This window comes from Porites lutea, chromosome 4 (genome assembly GCF_958299795.1).
Source record: "Porites lutea chromosome 4, jaPorLute2.1, whole genome shotgun sequence".
NCBI classification, from domain to species: Eukaryota; Metazoa; Cnidaria; class Anthozoa; order Scleractinia; family Poritidae; genus Porites; species Porites lutea.
Window position 1 is genome coordinate 47340268 of NC_133204.1, and position 17904 is coordinate 47358171.

The 17904-nt window shown below is 40.8% G+C and overlaps 2 protein-coding genes across 2 annotated transcripts; one reads left to right on the forward strand and one right to left on the reverse strand.

The window, feature by feature from the left end:
* Window positions 1-61: 61 nt before the first annotated feature.
* Window positions 62-14477, forward strand: LOC140933852 (TAF5-like RNA polymerase II p300/CBP-associated factor-associated factor 65 kDa subunit 5L). Its single transcript, XM_073383517.1, has 6 exons — window positions 62-980; window positions 1961-2106; window positions 3844-3981; window positions 10763-10956; window positions 11309-11422; window positions 13392-14477. Exons 1-6 carry the CDS (start codon window positions 151-153, stop codon window positions 13758-13760), a joined length of 1791 nt encoding a protein of 596 aa, XP_073239618.1. The 5' UTR covers window positions 62-150; the 3' UTR covers window positions 13761-14477.
* Window positions 14478-15974: 1497 nt separating this feature from the next.
* On the reverse strand, window positions 15975-16913 carry LOC140934781 (trace amine-associated receptor 9-like). Its single transcript, XM_073384347.1, has one exon. It carries the CDS (start codon window positions 16911-16913, stop codon window positions 15975-15977), a length of 939 nt encoding a protein of 312 aa, XP_073240448.1.
* Window positions 16914-17904: the final 991 nt, after the last annotated feature.

Genomic DNA, 17904 nt, shown 5'->3' on the forward strand with positions numbered 1-17904 from the left:
CGAGTACACTCGTCTAAACCCGGTGGACAAAATGTGTACTCATACATAAAGTAGTCTGCTGCCTCTGTCTCCATTTTCACCATGGCGGACGAGTGATTTGACTGTTTTTGTTTACAATAGAGCAGTAAATAAGAAGTTGTACTGCAAAATATGAGCGCAAATGAAAAGAATCAGATGCAAGAACAGGTTTCAGGTGTAATTAACAGCTTTTTGAAAAAGAGAAAGTACACAGAGGGTGTAAGTTCATTGAAGGATTTCACAGCAGAACAGAAGGTGGAAGACATGGCATTCAAGACGACAGTTTCTAACGAAACTGGAATCACCGATGTCTTTTCTTTTGCCATTAACAGCTGCGAACCAGCCATCCTAGACGAGCAGTACTCCAGCTTAAAGTCATTTATTATAGGAACAAACCAGGCGTATAGACAAGAGCTCTCTAAGTTTTTATTTCCAATGTTTGCAAACATTTATCTGGATATAGTTGCAAAAGGTCAAGCAATTCCCGCGCAAACATTTTTTTCAAAGCACAGTGGTGAATTTTCAATCGAGCACAAAGAGGAAATACAGCATTTGCAAGTAATCACTGATTTGGAACGTGTGAAATCCAGTGATGTTGCTAGCAATTTTAGACGCAGTAAATTTGTTGTTAAACTGAGCAATAAGGTCTTCACCTACTTTCTCCAGTATCTCAGGAGTGGAGATCACGTGCTGCTGCTTCATTTACTGAATAAACATTTTAGCCTTGAAATCACTCATAGCAAACCAGGACAAAAGCAAAATGGTGATGAAATAGAAAATAATGCTGGTGAGAACAATGTATCAAGTCACCGTGCTACAAGAACAGTAAAGCAAACAAAGTCCATGACAGATAAAGAGAATGAAAACTTGGTGACTTTGAGAGAAAGCATTGGACGTATTAGGAGTGGACCTGCATGTTTACCGTCGATTTGTTTTTACACATTTGTAAATGCATCTCAAGGGTAGGGAGATAACATGCTTTGAGTTCTGGTATTAATTTGTATTGTCTAAAGGAAAGTTTCAGTTTTGTTACTTTAATTAAGCACTGTGAATTATGCATTTTCTCTTTCACAGAGACACGTTTTGACTCAGAAATTTCTTACCATTTTTCTGCCTAAGCCAAGTCCTATAGCCTGTGTGATGTTTGAGATATGCAGTGGTGGATCCCGGGGGGAGGGTCCAGGGGGTCTGGACCCCCCTCCCTGATCAGACCTGACGCTTGTTTGAGACTGAAATTCTTACATCGACAGGATCATATATTACTTTTAACTGGCTGAAATGCGCAATGCATATTGCCACTAAACTTAGTTCAAGGGATATAAAAAATGTAATTGTTTTTGGGTACCCTTCTATGATCTGTTCACTTCTGATCGCAAAGCAGTATTTCCCGCACCACAGATTGAGAAACAAGTGGTCGTCTCTGAGAAGTAATTTGCCACTAAAAAGTTCAACAGTCCCTTCTGCACCAAAGTTTGGACCTCCTCAATGAAAAATTCCTGGATCTGCCCCCGATGTGACCCCTCCATACCTTTTGTTTTCAAGTTTTGATGCATCAACACTGCTGAAAGGAGTACCTTAACATGAATAGGAAGCAAGTTGTCCCCCTCCCCCCCACCAGACAATCATCTGTAGACTGTCTTCGTTCTCTTTTAACAAGTAACTCTCAAACTTGCCAATTTAGTATTTTTAGGCTCTATCTTAGCAGTGCCAATGGATTTTCACTTACTGACCCAAGTCAAAAGTTGAAAAAAATTGGAAGGGTGTTTTTGAGGTCTGGTTGCATTGCTTGAGAAGGAGCCCATAGCAGAGTTTTTTTCGTTCCTGATATAGAGGAGTCTAATGCATTGACAGTCAAACAGATATGAGAAAAGACCATCTCTGGGTGTCCAGTGTGGTGGTGTCCATCTTACTGACAGCGTGCTTTTGTTTTCTTATTCTTAAGACTGAGTTCTGCTGCAGTATCTAAGGATGCTGGACTCATTTGCGGTGGTTTTGAAGATTCCTCTATCATGCTCTGGAGCCTTACTCCTAAGAAGCTTGTCCATCCCAAGAGAAAACCTGACATCTCTAAAATACAGCTATCCTCAGGTATCTAATGAATGGATTGAAGAAGCAATGACTGTCTACAATTTTCAATAGCTTGAGGATAGCTTACAATAAATATTTTGTTTTTTTTAGATTACTGATCATCCATTCATGTACAATTTTTTAAAGCTTATCTAGTAAATTCTCTATTATTTTCTGAGTTTAATTTTTCACATTTTCCTTCTCAGGTTAAGCAATATTTTGTAGGAAAAGGAAATCTAAAACTTTCAGACTGGAAAATATGAGGGAGAGAGGAGTAAAAAAATGAATGTATTCTCACCTTCATAGAGCCTTAAATTACATGTGAAATTATTTTTCAGGAAAATTAAACTGAAGCCCTTGTTATTTTGAAAAGACTCAAGTTGCCCTAGAATGACTGAACAGCTACAAATTTTATAGAGCTGCAGTCCCAGGGGGGTACTTCCTGGTAACAGGCTAATGGGGATGTGCCGCTAGATGGGATCGCATACTGTATTTCTTCGATTAACTGCCCTGGGCGCTTATTAAATTTTTGGACCTTGAGAGTGGGCAGGTGGGCGCTTATTCGAGGCTGGGCGCTTATTAATTTTTCACCACTTTCAGCAAGTGAGGCATGTTTATTTTGCAACAAAACAATAAATGCTAATGACAAAACACGAAGAAGTAACAATGCAAGGTTTCTGTAAAATACTCTGAAGAAAATCCATCCTCGGGGAAGTCTCTTATTAGAATTTATTCACTTAAGTGGGTGGGGTGGGGGTGAGCGCTTATTTGAGTTTGATTGGGAGGAGAAGGGGGTGGGCGCTTCTTCGAGGCTGGGCGCTTATTAACTTTTTCTGCCTTGAGGATGGGTGCTTATTCGAGTTGGGTGCTAATTCGAGGTTGGGTGCTTATTCGAATAAATACGGTATCGAAGGCTCAATTGACTATAATGGGGTTGCATTTTCATTAGAGTTACTAGAATGGGATCGCACATTTTTGGGATTTGGGGGATGGGAAAATTCAGGTAGGTGAGAATTTAAAAATGGGAAGATTTTTTGTTGTTTAACCAATGTGTCAAGTCATTTCCGGATGACCTAGTTAAAAGGCTTTATAAGGTAGATGCATAAACAGAAAGTTACTAAGTTGAGATCGCAAAAATTACATTTTCCCGAAAGTCACTAAGATGGGGTTTATATTTGCTCACAGAATAGACTATAATGGGGTTGGGGTTCTGAGAGGCCAGCAGCACATACCCAGCAAAAAATTAACCCAACTAACCCCCGGGGCTGCAGTACAATGTAAAGGCTTTAGGGATCGTTTGAAGGGGCAGCACAAACATGGTGGACGGCAGTAAGCCACCTGTTGTAGATGTTCTTAGGGTTTTTCTTTTGCAAGACATACCTGGTGTAACAGAGTCTTTAGGAATTCTGTAAGTGAAAATTAGTTGCATTTGTGAAACTATTAATGCCTTTTTGAACATAGCACCTGTTTGTTGACCTTCATGTTGTCTCTCCATATGATCCAAGAAGCTTTTCACTCATTTAGAATATGGCAGGATCTCTTATTGAGTCTGGGTTGCTTGTGATTCCACTGATGTGTTAAAATGGGACTCCAATAAATGTGATTAAGTGAAAAACTACCTTACGGAAACAACCTTTAACAAAGCTGCAACCATAGTCACAGATGTTTTGCATCTGGTACTCTGAAGAAACTTTAAGACCAAGCAATTTTCATGTTAGCCAGTGATGTAATAATGTGCTTATTTTTTTCTTCTTTTAGACCTGGTTTCAGTATCATCTAAACTGGAAACAGTCTCTAGTGAGTGTGTTTCTCTTCAAGGTCACTGTGGCTCAGTTTACAGCACACAATTTTCACCGGACAGCTCAATTTTACTCTCAGCATCAGAGGATACTTCAGGTACTAAGATTAAGGGCTTTTTCTTAGAGCAGAGCCTTGGTTGTTATCGCCTCACACATCTCACATAACATCGCTTGGGTTGGTTATGGTAAGCGCATAAATGGACCAATATGGTGGCAGCAGGGTTGGCCTTGTATGCTGACATCCGAGCTTACTGTTAATATTTAAAGGGGGTGTGTCACGCTATTTTTTATCTTTTTAAAAACCTAAAACATCTCTTTGCATCAATTCAGTTCCAAAAATTATGCTTAAGGTTTGTTATTTAAGGCTATACTTAGGCAATGAAAGTGACCCTGTCTTCTGCTGCTATGGATGCCAAGGATGGACGTGGATTGAAACTTTTTAAGTTTTAATGTCTGTGTCTGTAAAAATTACCAAAACAATATTATGATGTTTGATATCTTCCTGTACAGGAGCATTTTGTGTATGGGTTAAAGGCATCAAGTAATGACTTCAGCACAGAATTGACCTAAAACAGGGACATGTACTGTTGTTTTTTCATCTACGACACAGCTATAGGCAGTGAACAAACGTCTTTTCAACTAAAATCAGCATTTACTTTTTTAAAATTTTTAATTTATCGAAATTCAGGTTATTTGAAACCGCCGAGTTTCATCAAGTTGCCAGAAAATACAAGTTACTGCCAAGTATTACCAGACCATGAAAAAACTGCAAAGTGCGCGCTTACTTAAAAACGAACATTTACTTTACAACTTTTAAAAGTGACACGACCTCGTGCGTCTTCCGGTGCGAAGGATGATGATCAAGATGGGGTGCTAGATTCACCCTGATTTCATCATTTTTGTAACTACTTTTATAACGTTGGAAAATTCAAATCCCGAAGTCTAACTGTTGATCATTTGTGGATCTAAGTATAATACTTCAGTTCAAAACGATTTTCGTCAAACACGTTTGAGCCCCCACTGTTGTTAAAACCTGTTCCATCTGCTCGTTTTGGGGCATTTCTGGGGGCGTTTCCTGGGTATACATGATACAGTTGTGCAGAAATTTAAAATTATGGTACAGCTTTTTTCAAAGACGTGTTTCGGCGAGGCTCTTGCTATTTTTATTTTGAAGATGATGCTTTTTTGGATTTTAATTTGGCAAAAATTTCGGAACAAAAACTTGGTGGTAAGACCCCGGGAAAGACCAAGATAAGTCTTGCACGCGACTGCTCACTTGTCAAAACATATGTTATAATGCAGTGCTCACATAATCACACGACACGTTTTACATGCACGTGACCCTATGGCCGATCGCCCGGCTGGGAGTTCCTCACTTATTTTCACAGGCGGCACTGTCGAGGTTTCAATGAAATGTGATTTGACAAAAAAAAAGGTTTTGTTGAGTGTCTTTGCGTAACTCCAGGAGCAGGCTATTTGCACAAAATTAAAACCTTGCCTTGTTCAGCATCAAATAATCACTGACTTCTCTTTTATCCATGACGGAGGATCGGGTTTTATCTTTGCCTTATTTTTGCATGTTTTCGTCCCAGTGACATGGAACAGTCAGATGTCTGAGAACTTCGAATTCATCCGAAGGAAACTTCCTGATTAATATCAATGCATTGAATGGAGCGCATACACTCTTTTTTTTTTATTTATATAAGAATATATTTTATAAGAATATCGGGGCGAAATTTTAAGAATATTTAAAGAAAAAAACCCGCGTCTGAGATTTTGAAAAAGAATTAATTTTGTGTGTTGATGATTTGCAAATACGTACAATTATATGCTTATGACTTAACCGTATAAAATTATTGCTTTCTCTAAACTAGCCAACAAAACGAAAAACCCTGCACTAACTGTAATTGATACTCAATAAAAGTAACTTAAACGTAAATGTCATACACTACAATTTTTAACTAATTCAAGAACATTTTCAGCCGTTAAAATCGGCAAAGAATAAGAATATTTAGCTTGGGCCGGAAAAACAACATTTTTATTAAAAAGACTTGTATAGGTGGAAAAAACATTGCCCAGGATGGAGAACAGGGGCTCAAATCGGAGATCTTACACTTGAAAATGATAAAATTTGTAGGCAGTGAAAGCTGTGAATATGATTGCTCCTCTAGACTTAACGTACCGGGTAGGATATAGAAAGATCTCTCATTGTGAAAACGTTTATTTTACATGTACTTGGAAACAGCTGATACTGCAAAAGCAGGCTGAAAAACTGATCAACAACGTTCCTAAATAATTGTCATTCACAATACTTAACTTTGGTCAAACTGGCCTCAAATGAAATGGTGATATTTTTTCACAGGGATTCGTGTATAATACTGGTAACTGATTACATGTCAAAGCCTTCTTTCCAACTACAACAAGGTTTCAGTGTTCTAGCTTTACATATTGAGTCACGTGAAGAGCTAATTGTCTCAAGTGGAAATCCTAGTGAAGATTGTGTAACATAACACAGGAAACGTGCAGGGTAGTGTGCATGTGTGAGAGCTTGTGCTGCTTGCATAACTAATTCGCGCGGAGTGCTTCAAGTGATTTCACTACAACAGTTAACCCTTTAAGCCCTAAAAGTGATCAACATCAAATTTCTCCTTGTAAAATCAATGCTCTGTAAAACAGAGTGGTCATGAGAGTTACGGACATGATCACACAAAATTTGCTTGATATTTTATCAACTTCTCCCCACTGCTTCTGTGGGAAATGAATAGGGACAACAAATGAGAATTCAAATTTTGATCTTAGGCTTTAAAGGGTTACTAGACGTAATTAACGAGGTCTAATTTTTCCTTGGCGCGTTTCCGTAAGAAAGGTATTCCGAAAGAAGAATTTACATCAAACTAACTGTAAAAATCACTTGTTTAGCTAATGAGGCAGGTATCCACTGCCTTTAATCGTCCGCAACCCTGCCAGGGTTACAGCCGACATCAGGGTATTGCAGGCTATACAAAGCTGATATGCATTACTCACATCTTCATAGCACTGCGTGTCTAAACACTCGATAGATGAGATCTGTTAAATCTTTCTTTGTCGAGGAATTCTGGCAATCGAATGCACCTCATGTTTGAGCGAGATGTGCTGGCGTTTTTTCCCTCCCTTTTTGTGCTTTTTCTAAAAAATCTTTTCAACATGTTGGGAATAAAGTAAGTGAATTAAATTCATGCTACTTACAGTGCTTGTGACTTGCGGATTTCTCGTTCCTCGCTTTTCAGTGCAGCCTCGCAAACTGCAGTTAGATGTTTGAAGAGATTTGAATGTTTATACTGAGATCGCACTATAGCTCGCGTGCCATGCTTTGCTGGTATTAAGTAACACAGGTGACCTTTTCCCTTTTCTCAGTTAACTTCTCCTGTTTCAATTGTTTACGTCGAGCCTTGACCTTGTTGTTCACGTGTTCTTTGAATATCTAGTTAATCCAAATAGTGAGCTACTGATATGTTTGATTCAAGTAGCGACGTACCATCCTTGCACACCGAAGCCAAATGGAAGGGCTTTGCCGTTGCACAAACACATCTGTAAGACTTAAGCATCAGAGAAAATGGTCGTGTTCAGATCAGTGATGTCAAAAACGTCTTACCTAACGGCAAAAAAAAAAAATGTTCGCAAAAAGTGGGCCATTCCAAAAGAGATTAGCCTTGTTTAGAAGTATCTATCTTTTATTCAGTTCAAAACGACTAGTTTTTTGTACGTTTTCAAACAAAAACCTCTCGTCCATTGAAGCGTTCTTCAGTTCATACGTTTCTGTTTAAAAACGGATGAATGTGAGGTAGAGTGGTACAATTCTCCTTCTACTCCTCCAAAATGAACTGCTTGGTGGCGGCTTGTAAAATTGCTTCCCACCAGAGTCTTGCACCAAACACTTTTGTCCTGGTATAACACAGAAAGAATCTCCAAGGATTACTTGTAGTATGACATTTGTCTACTGCTTCGATTTTCGAGACCGACAGTGAAAGTAGTCAGCTCATGATTATGTTAACTCTTTCCCGGGCTGACTTACCAAAATGTTGAACACGAACTTGGAAAAATAGTTTCGTTTTCAAATAAGAACAATGTGCCCCAAACAACAAGAGCAGCACATTCCATTTGTATTTTGTCTCTTTCTTTTTTCCTTGTAATTTCGAGAAAATGCCATATTCAATCAGTTACAGTTCCCTGGAAACTGATGTGCAGCTCAGTAGCTTTAATTTGAATGGTTTCACTTTTTTTATTTTCTCCACAATCTCAAACGATTTCAAAAGTTAGAAACAAGTCCGTACAACATAACTTCACGACGCTCAGGAAAAAGTCTGGAAAAAACAAGGTCCCAATAAGCCAAGATTTTATAGACAGTTTTTTTTTAGTAGTAGTAGAGCACTACATGCCCCGAGCTTTCCTTAGGAGTTAGAAAGATGATAATCATTTAGTTTCCTGAGCAAAGAGAGGTCCTGAATTGTTATACGTGTGCTTACAAATTGCGAGTGTCGGTGATCGGTTATCGAAGACGATTTCCAGTTGCATGAAATCCAAGAGTAGTTTGTCATCCGTGCGATGATGTTACATCTCATTGACTTAAAGCCAAGAAGAAGCTAAATTTAAACCGAAGTCGTGATATTCCCCTTGACGAGGGCGGATATGGTGTGGTGTGGGAGTTGCCTTCTGTTTCAGCTGACATTAAAAGATATTTCCGGCGCTCATATCATTGTTGTAGACGAAGTCTTAGGATACATTTTACTGATGAAAAAACCTTAGAGTGTAATACATTTCACCGTTTTGTTTGTCAATATCGAATTGATATTACTATAGAATCGCAAATTTTGCCTACTGAGTGTTCTCTTTGTAACTAGGGAGAATTTGCTTCCCTCCTCATCTTCCAAAGGGTTGCTCAATTCCTAATGAAAGAGAATTCAATTAACCTTTAGCCTTGAGATTCCATGAAAACTCTTCAATTGGACACAGTGTCTTTAAAAAGGCATCGACCATTTTCTCCAGTATGGTGAAAAATCCGCCTTGTAAAATCAGCAACGGATGTCTCAAGTAGTTAACCCTAAAAGCAAGTAGGACATTCGGCATTTAATTGTCCCACTACATAATATTATTGTCTCCTGCAGCCGTAAAACCTGGAACAACTGAAGCCCTTTTGGAAAGATTTGGAGGAAATCATGATAACAGGTGCTCTCGACACGTGCAAAGCTGTACTATGAAATTTCATCTGCGCAATTATTGTTTGGAACGGATGCGACTCCTATTCACTCGTTTTATCCCAGCACGTGCTAAGCTACGCGTTGGGAGGCCTTACGTCCTTTACAGCTCGAGCTGTGATCATCGTATTTCAATATGAGCACGTGCATGCAAAGAAGACCTCCAACGTAATCGCGTCGCGTTACTATTAAGTTGAAGAATCAATACGTGAGATATGTTATGACAATGTGAGTGTGCGTAATTGTAAGTTATCTTTGTGTGAAATGCTTGTTTTGTTGCGCTTCGATTTCGCTAGGCCAGCTCTGGGTGGGGGTCAGGGGAGGGGCAAATTGCGAAGGGATCTCCTTTATTTGGATTGAACGGGGACGTGCGGCTGAACGAAGCATGTTTTTGAAACAAGTTAACACAGGCTAGATAGAGCAAGCCGTAGATTTGTTGTTGTTGTTGTTCTTTTTATCCTCTCCGGCTCCTTACACTGAACTCTAACTGAAGAAAACGTGAACACAGACTATCCTTATTCTGAGTTTTTCCTCTTACTTTACGTTCCCATCTATAGGAGAGTATCAGCCTCAACAGGGCAGTGCTGTGTCAAATGTGTAGCCTCTGCTTTCGCGTGACTTCTCGTACCTCCCCCAAATGGAGAACTTGCTCGCAGGCTATCAAGTGTAACGTCTTTTCTGCCTCCTCACCCAATCACCCACCCACCCACCCCGGGAAAGTCTTTGGAGTTTGGTTCTTTTTCGTTCCTCCCTCACTATGTCTTCTCTTGTCCCCTCTTCCAGGACAAAGTCACCGGCGCGCCGCATCCACACAGCACATTATAATTTTGAAAGTCGAGATTTTAAACTACGCAGAAAAAAAGACTAGTTCAAACAGCAGCATTAAATCATATGGTAGACTGCTTCGCAGTCCCTCGGGCTGGAGTTACGCAATGTTCCCAGTCCCAAAGCGTGAGTTCGAATTCTTCTGGGGCTGGGTGATCTGGGAGAGTGCGATGATATGATTCACCTGTTTGTCTCCTTTGAGGGGTCTTTGCCGCTTTGCTTTGGCGTAACTGAGTGGAAATTTTGCCCAAAAAATGACCTCTTGATGTTCATATGTTCAAAGTCCAGCTGAGAACATTTTATATGATATTTAATTTTAAAAAAAAGTTTGGCATATTTGTGGCTCATCTTGCAATTTCAAAACCGTGTACCTCCAGTGATAAGTTGAGAGAAAGCCTGTGTGAAGGAGACTACTGAAAACAGTTGGTGGAGTTCAGTTCCCAATGTGATAGACTGCGAGCAGTCTTCCTTTTGCTCTAACATATGTGGAACGAAGTGGAAAGGCGAGCGCGATATGCAAGTTGTGCTCGTATAACGCGCTCACTTGTTTAAATCTTTGCACAGATTTTATAGCAAAAGGAAGACTTTTCGCAGTGTACCAGTCTTAAAGTGTTTAAATCTGGCCATAGTTCGAACTATAATATTATAACCAGCCGCAAAGTCCGCAAATTCTATTCACTTCCCGGTTAGACTGGAAACACCCGCGTTGTTTCATACAATTTCAGTTATTTCTGCAGTCCTTATAGAATCGCCAATAATTGCTAAAAGTAATAATAATAATAAAAGGTTCTAATGCTGCCTTTCATGCGTTTGTCTGAACAGTTCGTTTGTGGAGCCTTCATTCATACAACAACGTAGTAGCATACAAAGGACATAATTTTCCCGTCTGGAGCCTGGACATCAGCCCACAGTGCCTGTACTTTGCCACTGCATCCCAGGACCGCACGGCCAGGCTTTGGAACTTTGAATATACTTTTCCCTTAAGAATATTTGCAGGACACCTACAAGACGTCGATGTAAGTTTTACTTTGTGCTCAGATAACTAGAAAGTGTGGCTTGTGACTCTGTAGTCTTCAACTTTACACGGCTCGAACAAAACTTGAATTCCAGATTGTCCTTTGGGCAAGAAGCTCCACATTTTACTTTACAAGGCCACTTCTTCCTTAGTTAATGATTTAGTTAGCAGATGACTTGCCGGAACATACGGTGGAATGCTAACAGCTCTCTTAAGTGGGGGTGGGGGTCTGGGGGAGGGGGGAGAGGGGGTAAAACGTACACCGTCTGATAAAAAATGGGCCTAGTAAGGAAAACGTCTCAAGCCATTTTACAATTTCTTGTAGAGATTTTAAAAATGTCTTTTTTTTTCAGTGCGTGAAATTTCATCATAATTGCACGTACCTCGCCACAGCCTCAGCCGACCGAACATGTCGACTGTGGGACCTACAATCTGGAAACTGCGTCAGGCTTTTCACTGGACATAAGGTACGTTACTACTGTACACCCTCCAATGAGCGACCGCGCCCAGCCAGTAATCGCCCACCCCTTGCCGAATAAACTCTCATCCCTTTGCCAAACTAGCAAATGGGCACTTCTGTCGATTAAGCGACCCTTCCTCTTTTCACCCCTCCCCTCCTAGTTATCTCCTCCAATGCGAGGTTCTAGCTTAATTGTAGTTCATTTTGTTGAGGTAAGGAAAAAAGAAAATGAAAAACTTGTATATTTACCATTTTCACATAGACCCTAATGCATCTTGATTACCGCCCAAAATTTTGCATAAACATTAGGGCCATTTATACGCGGAAAAGTAAGACGCGTCTTTCATTAGACGCGTCCTAAATATTAAAGACGCAAACGTTCCCGTATAAACGGCACATTAAGACGCGACTTATCGAAGAACAGGTGCTAGGGGCTGTTCTTAGATAAGACGCGTCTTAGCTAAATTTCAAATGAAATATGCAGTTTATACGGGATAGTTTGAGTCTTATTTAGGAGGCGTTCTATGTAAGACGCGTCTTATTTTTCATCGTTTAAACGGCCCTATTGTTTCTATTTTCACCTGGGTATTACAGTCGTCCTAAGAGAAATCGAAGACAATTGTTATACCCATTTTATAGATCCGATATGCTGTTCATTTTGCGTGGTTTTGTCCATGTTTCTAAGGTTGGTTTTGGCCATCCTATACACTTTCTTTGCGAGACATCAACGAGGCACGGAGATACTAGCAGAAATGTACTCTAAAATCTGAATTGAAATAATGATATGATTGATTGATTGATTGACACTTGGACTCTTGCTTTTCCGGAGACACGTGAGATGGCGTGGTTCGGTGGGTGTTGAAGTTCGATGTGAGGGCTTAAAATAGAGTGAGCGGGTATTTTCTCAGCAGAGCTTCTGTTCTTTCTGTTGACGCGCTGTCCTGACGAGCCACAATAATATCGAAACAGCTGTCTATGGCTACAACCTCGCTCTGGGGTTCTTTCGGTGTCGTGTTGACGTCTTGCAAAGATAATTTTCATGTCATACGATCAGCTTTGCAAATTTCATTGTGTCGATGGTTTTGCCAATTTTTTTTTTATTAAATGTGGTGCATTGTGGTCTATGTGAAATGGTGAATAGCCTGTATAAGATTCAAGACTCCGAAAACCACACCCTGTTAAGTGGCACATATCGTATTTACTTGAATAAGCGCCGCCCTCGAATGCGCGCCGTAGTTGGGACAAATTGTTAATAAGCGCCGCGGCCCTGATATAAACAAAATCAAAAGACGTTAATTCTGTTAGTTTAATACGGATAATAATACCGTTGGTAAAACAATTTTTTCACGTCCAACTTTCCTAAACGGCTCCTTCAAATAAGCACAACATTTAAAGGGCTTATTCGAGTAAATACGGTACGCGCTTAGGATAAATCGGGGAGTGCTCTCCCTGCCGTCCCTCGGGTAAAATAGGTTCTGATCTCCACTTATTAAGCCGTAAAGGTTTCATTATTGGGTATACAATTCTCATTTGGAGGAGGCTTACGCTGTTTTGCATCATATACCATAAATCCTCTATTAATACCCCCTCTCTTTTAAGCCCCTCCCTCTCCCCTCCCCCTTATTATTCTTCACAAATAGATGATAGACTGTATAAATCAATCACGACTGTAAAACTTCATTTTAGTGGAGTGATCCAGGATGGTTTATTCACGTGTTGGAAGGTCGGATTTGTTTTTGATCCTCAGCTGTATGAACTCCAACTTCCTGTATTGAGCTTTTCCACTTTTCATTCTGGTTCTTTATGGAGAGCTGATACCACCATCTTTGCTAAATTAAATAAGCCCCCCCCCCCCCCTCTCTAATACGCTCCCCGTCTCTATTAAGCCCCCCTCAAAGGTGTTTGAAATAAATATGCCCCCAGGGGAGCTAATAGAGGATTTACGGTAATAATAGTTAATCTATGTTTGCTTGAAGGGTTCGATACACGATCTGGCAATTTCCCCCGACGGACAGTACCTGGTGTCAGCGGGAGAGGACCGGCGCATTCTTCTGTGGGACCTGTCCGCTGGAAGTATGGTTAAAGAGTTGCGCGGGCACTCGGATTCTGTATATAGTCTCGCTTTTAGCGCAGATGGGACGCTGTTAGCCTCTGGAGGTCTGGACAGTAGTGTAAGGATATGGGATTTTGGACTAGCTGTCAAGACTTCTAATAACAGCAGTGGCGCAAATGCCAATGCTTCTCCTGAACTGATGGCTTCTTTCTCCACTAAAAACTGTTCCGTTCACTGCGTGCAGTTCAACAGTTGCAATTTGGTATTTGCAGCGGGCTCGCAAATGACATGAACAGCGGGGATGACGCAGAGAATAAAACAAGCCCAACCTAAGAAAACAGCCGACATTGCGCGACGCCACCATTGGTTTCCTTGCGAAGTGACGTCTGAGAAACGAGCAGGAAATGACGTGTCACTATCCAGGTCTAAGTAGCGCTTCTGATTGGTTGTGGCGTAAGAACATTTTGCTTCAACCAATCAGAAGTACTACCCAGATCTGGGTAATGACAGGTCATCAGTACAGAATTTCTGCGCTCGTTGCTCACACGTCTTTTCGCCGGAAACCAGTGATGGCGTCTCAAAACGTCGGCTGTTCTCTCAGGCTAAAACAAACCAAACCATTTGCTTTTGTGGGAAGCTGGAAGAATGATAAAACGGATGGTAGTTTTCACGGGTTCTCTTCGTCTGCTGCTAGTGTTTCTCTCAGCATTTCTCTCCTGTTCCTATACGCTAATAACCCCAACAAAATATTCGTGAAACACAACAAGTTGAGGCACGGATGAGCTGAAAACTGTTTTTCCTTTTTTGTTGTTTACTTATCTGAGACCGTTGTTTTTAACGGCGAGTTAAAGCGTTTGGAGACATCACTGTTTGTCGGGAATGTGTAATTTTGTCAGTTTTGTCATTAGACTGATTTATTAACTTCCTTTCCTTTATGTTATAGAGAGTAATTCCTAAAACTAAACAAAATGCATTGACCAAACGGCCGTCAAACAGTCCCTTTCGTGCATTCTGATAGCCTGCGAACAGCAGACGCATTCCCGGTCGTCGCTTCTCTCCCTCCGAAAAATAGCTATTTTCCGGAGGGAGAGAAGCGACGACCGGAAATGCGTCTGCTGTTCGCAGGCGAGCATTCTGACCGATCAGATCATTCCCTGGTATCACCTGTCCTGTTTCCCCAAAAAAAGCCAGAAAATTTGTTCACCTTGCTTCACTTTAATGTCATTTATATTATTATTGTCATAAAGACCCAAAACTTTCAAGGTGGAGAGTGGTTAAATATGTATTAAATGTTTATTATTGTATACACTCAGTTGGTTTGATTTTTTTAGGTACGTAGCAGCTGGTAACCAATATTAGAGAGTTTTCGCACTGATCTGAAAGCTCGGTTGTTTCCTCTCTCTAACCCACGGGGTGCGGAGGTTAGGGGGGAGGGGAGAGCACCGACGACGAACACATCTACGAGTACGAGACACTAGTTTTGTTTATGTAGTAGAAGTCGTAATCGAAAATAGACGCTTTAAAGAATGAAAAATGAAAATTGTACAAATGGAAAACATTTTTCGTCTATCTTAAGCTCTTCCAACATTGTTGGGGCCACGCAAGCGCATTACACGTGGCGTACAAAGTGTTATGGGCTGTATCCTTCCCACTATGCATTGCAGGTCCCAACATTGTTGGGAGTTATATTTACAAGTATACATTTATTGATCACATCCCTATCTGGAACTTTTCAGTGATAAAATAGGTTAACATGTGGTAAAAATTAACAACTAAAGAAAAGACTTATTCACAGAAATCGCAAGGACGAACGTTTAACTGTACCTTATTTACCTATCTATTATGCTATCTATTGTTCTCATTTTTAGTTTATCATTATTAACCTCTTACGTAAATTTAAATTCAAATTTTAGCAGCCGTTATAGTATTCTTTTTCAGTGTAGCTCTGCCCCTGAGGAAGGCTAATTTTGTTAGCCGAAATATTGACCTCAAATAAATCAGCCGTTTGCCGTACTGCCAGCCTCGCATTCAGCTTTCAAGTGACGTCTGGCATTAGCATCTCTACATTAGAGATCCCACAAGAAAGAACCATGAAAAGAAATTAACTGCAAAAACCGTGGACGAACATCCTGCTGGTTATAAATGTTGGATCTCTAGAAAAGAGATCTAATCAGCCAAAACAAGAAGTCCAAAGACTACGGCAAAGCTGATCAGAACAACGTGTATTGTAAAAAAACAATACACGTTGTTCTGATCAGCTTTGCAGTAGTCTTTGGAACTCTCGTTTTTAAGAAAGAACCAGTTGATTGGACCTCTGCTTTCAAGAGTTTCTACTCCCAACATTGTTGGCCCAATAGGAATACCTGAATGGGCAAATATGGTAACTTTCCGTCCCAAAATCCTAAATGAGTCCAAAATCTACAATTTACACTCCTAAGCGAGACGATGAGCATCCCCGCCACTTTCATATGGGTTCCCCCCCCCCCCCCCCCCCTGAGGCAGTGACCTACTCAATTGATGGTAGTTCCACTGCGGGTAATGAGACAGCCGCGCTCGTACTGGGTGCGGTTTCAATATGATGGCGCTGAAAGTCTGGCACAGCGTTCTCAGGTTGTCGCAGATGTAGTATCTCGAGAAATGCGCGGCGTAACTTCTTCATTCGCCAGCAGTAAATAATAGGATTACAAAGAGAACCTAACATAACACAGGTTTGTACCCAGCTCGTTAAGATGATTAGAAAACGCGGCGGTACGTTGCTGTTTTGAGAAGCAGCAACTGCAGCCAGTATTATTGGTATATAGGTCATCACTAAAGCAATAAGAATGATTGCCAAAGTGATAGCTGCCTTGCGGTCTTTTTTGACTTTTTCAATTTCTTCTTGAGGTAGCTGTTCGGTGTTGAGCCGTTTAAGCTGCCGGCGAGTTTCTGAGTAAATGTAACCGTATGAGAGTGAAATGGCAGCAAGGAAGAAAGTTGCGAAGATAAGATTTATTATTAAAGTCACGTTAAAGAAAAGTGAGTAGACTTTCCCTTCACTGTCTATTGAAGCCAAAACAGTTTCATTGATTGTCACAAGAAGTGTGATAGCCCAGGCTAGGATAATACTGATTACTATCTTCTTTACTGTGACAATTTCCTGGTACCTCAAGGGATATTTAATGGCAATGAACCGGACCACGCTAATCACGACCAGATGACTGAGCGAAGCAAACCCGACGATCGCAACGGTCGCTACGTACGTCTTTTCTAAAGGACAGAATGGACCAACATCAAGAAGCCGCTTCAATTCTACCGAGAACGCAATGGGGAGAGCAACCAGTCCTGTAAGCAAATCAGCCCCGGCTAAACAGGCTAGTAATATGGTTGTGTTGTCCTGCAATCGGCGTCTTGTTACTATGGCAAAAATGACCAGCGAGTTTAGTAGAACCGTCAGAAGCGCTGCCATTAAATCGATACTGGCTAGAGCAATCAGATGTTTGTAGGTGTCTTCTCCTAAGTACTCCGTCCGCCAAACAGTTACGTAATTACATATTTCTTTTTCTGAGCTAAAAGACCTGGAGAGATGAAGGCGTAAAATATCAGGCAAGGGAGAGAGCCAATGACCCGGCCCCGGGGGGACCCGGCGCAGGCAACTCCATAAATTCGTGTCGCGGTGCTAACCTGGTGTCGGCGTCGAAGATGATTGTTCTTACACCGTAAACCGCCGGTTAAAACCCCACCCCCACCCCCTCCCCTCCGCCTCACTTATAAGCCCTCCGGTAATAAGCCCATCTACCTATAAACAAAAAAATGTATCCGATATTTATAAGCCCCCCCCCCCCCCAGGATATAAGCCCCTCTCTGGCTTGTAATGAAATTGAAATTCGATTTATTATGACGATTTGAAGCTTTATTGAAAACAAACAAATGAAAAACGTATTTTGATCCTCACTGCTACAGCTTGTTTCGAAGAGCTTTTTCTATTCCGATTGTAAGGCCCTCCGTTCATAAACCTCCTAACCCTCCCACCTTCTGGTCCCAATAAGATAGGTTTTGTGATTTTGCTTATATGCTGTAAACACCCTATAAAATTCATTTTGGTGAAATTTGGTGGCACGCGTTGTTTGGTTACAATTTTGCGCGATTGAAATAGTGAAGTATCGGGATTAACACTTTCGCGCCACAACAAAATTTGTTTAAGTGGCCCCAGCTGTTGCAAAGTCTCGTTTCCTGGAACTGAAAAACGAGGCTAAAAATAAATAGCTAGTTTCCTCCTCAGTTTGCTGCTATTTCTATTTTAATACTGCGAATTGTCAACACAAGTGAGATTTAAATGAAGATATGGTCGTCGCAGTGGTAATTACAATTTAAGCAATTGCAAATTAATCCGAAAAATATTCCGGGACTTTAACGGGATTCGAAACCACGGCCTCTGCGTTAGCGCTGCAGTGCTCTAC

Coding starts and splice junctions, on each gene's coding strand:
- LOC140933852 (XM_073383517.1), top strand. CDS start 151: ATGAGCGCAAATGAAAAGAATCAGATGCAAGAACAGGTTTCAGGTGTA. Junction 2,107..3,843: donor TAAAATACAGCTATCCTCAG/GTATCTAATGAA, acceptor TTCTTCTTTTAG/ACCTGGTTTCAGTATCATCT. Junction 3,982..10,762: donor AGCATCAGAGGATACTTCAG/GTACTAAGATTA, acceptor TTGTCTGAACAG/TTCGTTTGTGGAGCCTTCAT.
- LOC140934781 (XM_073384347.1), bottom strand. CDS start 16,913: ATGGCAGCGCTTCTGACGGTTCTACTAAACTCGCTGGTCATTTTTGCC.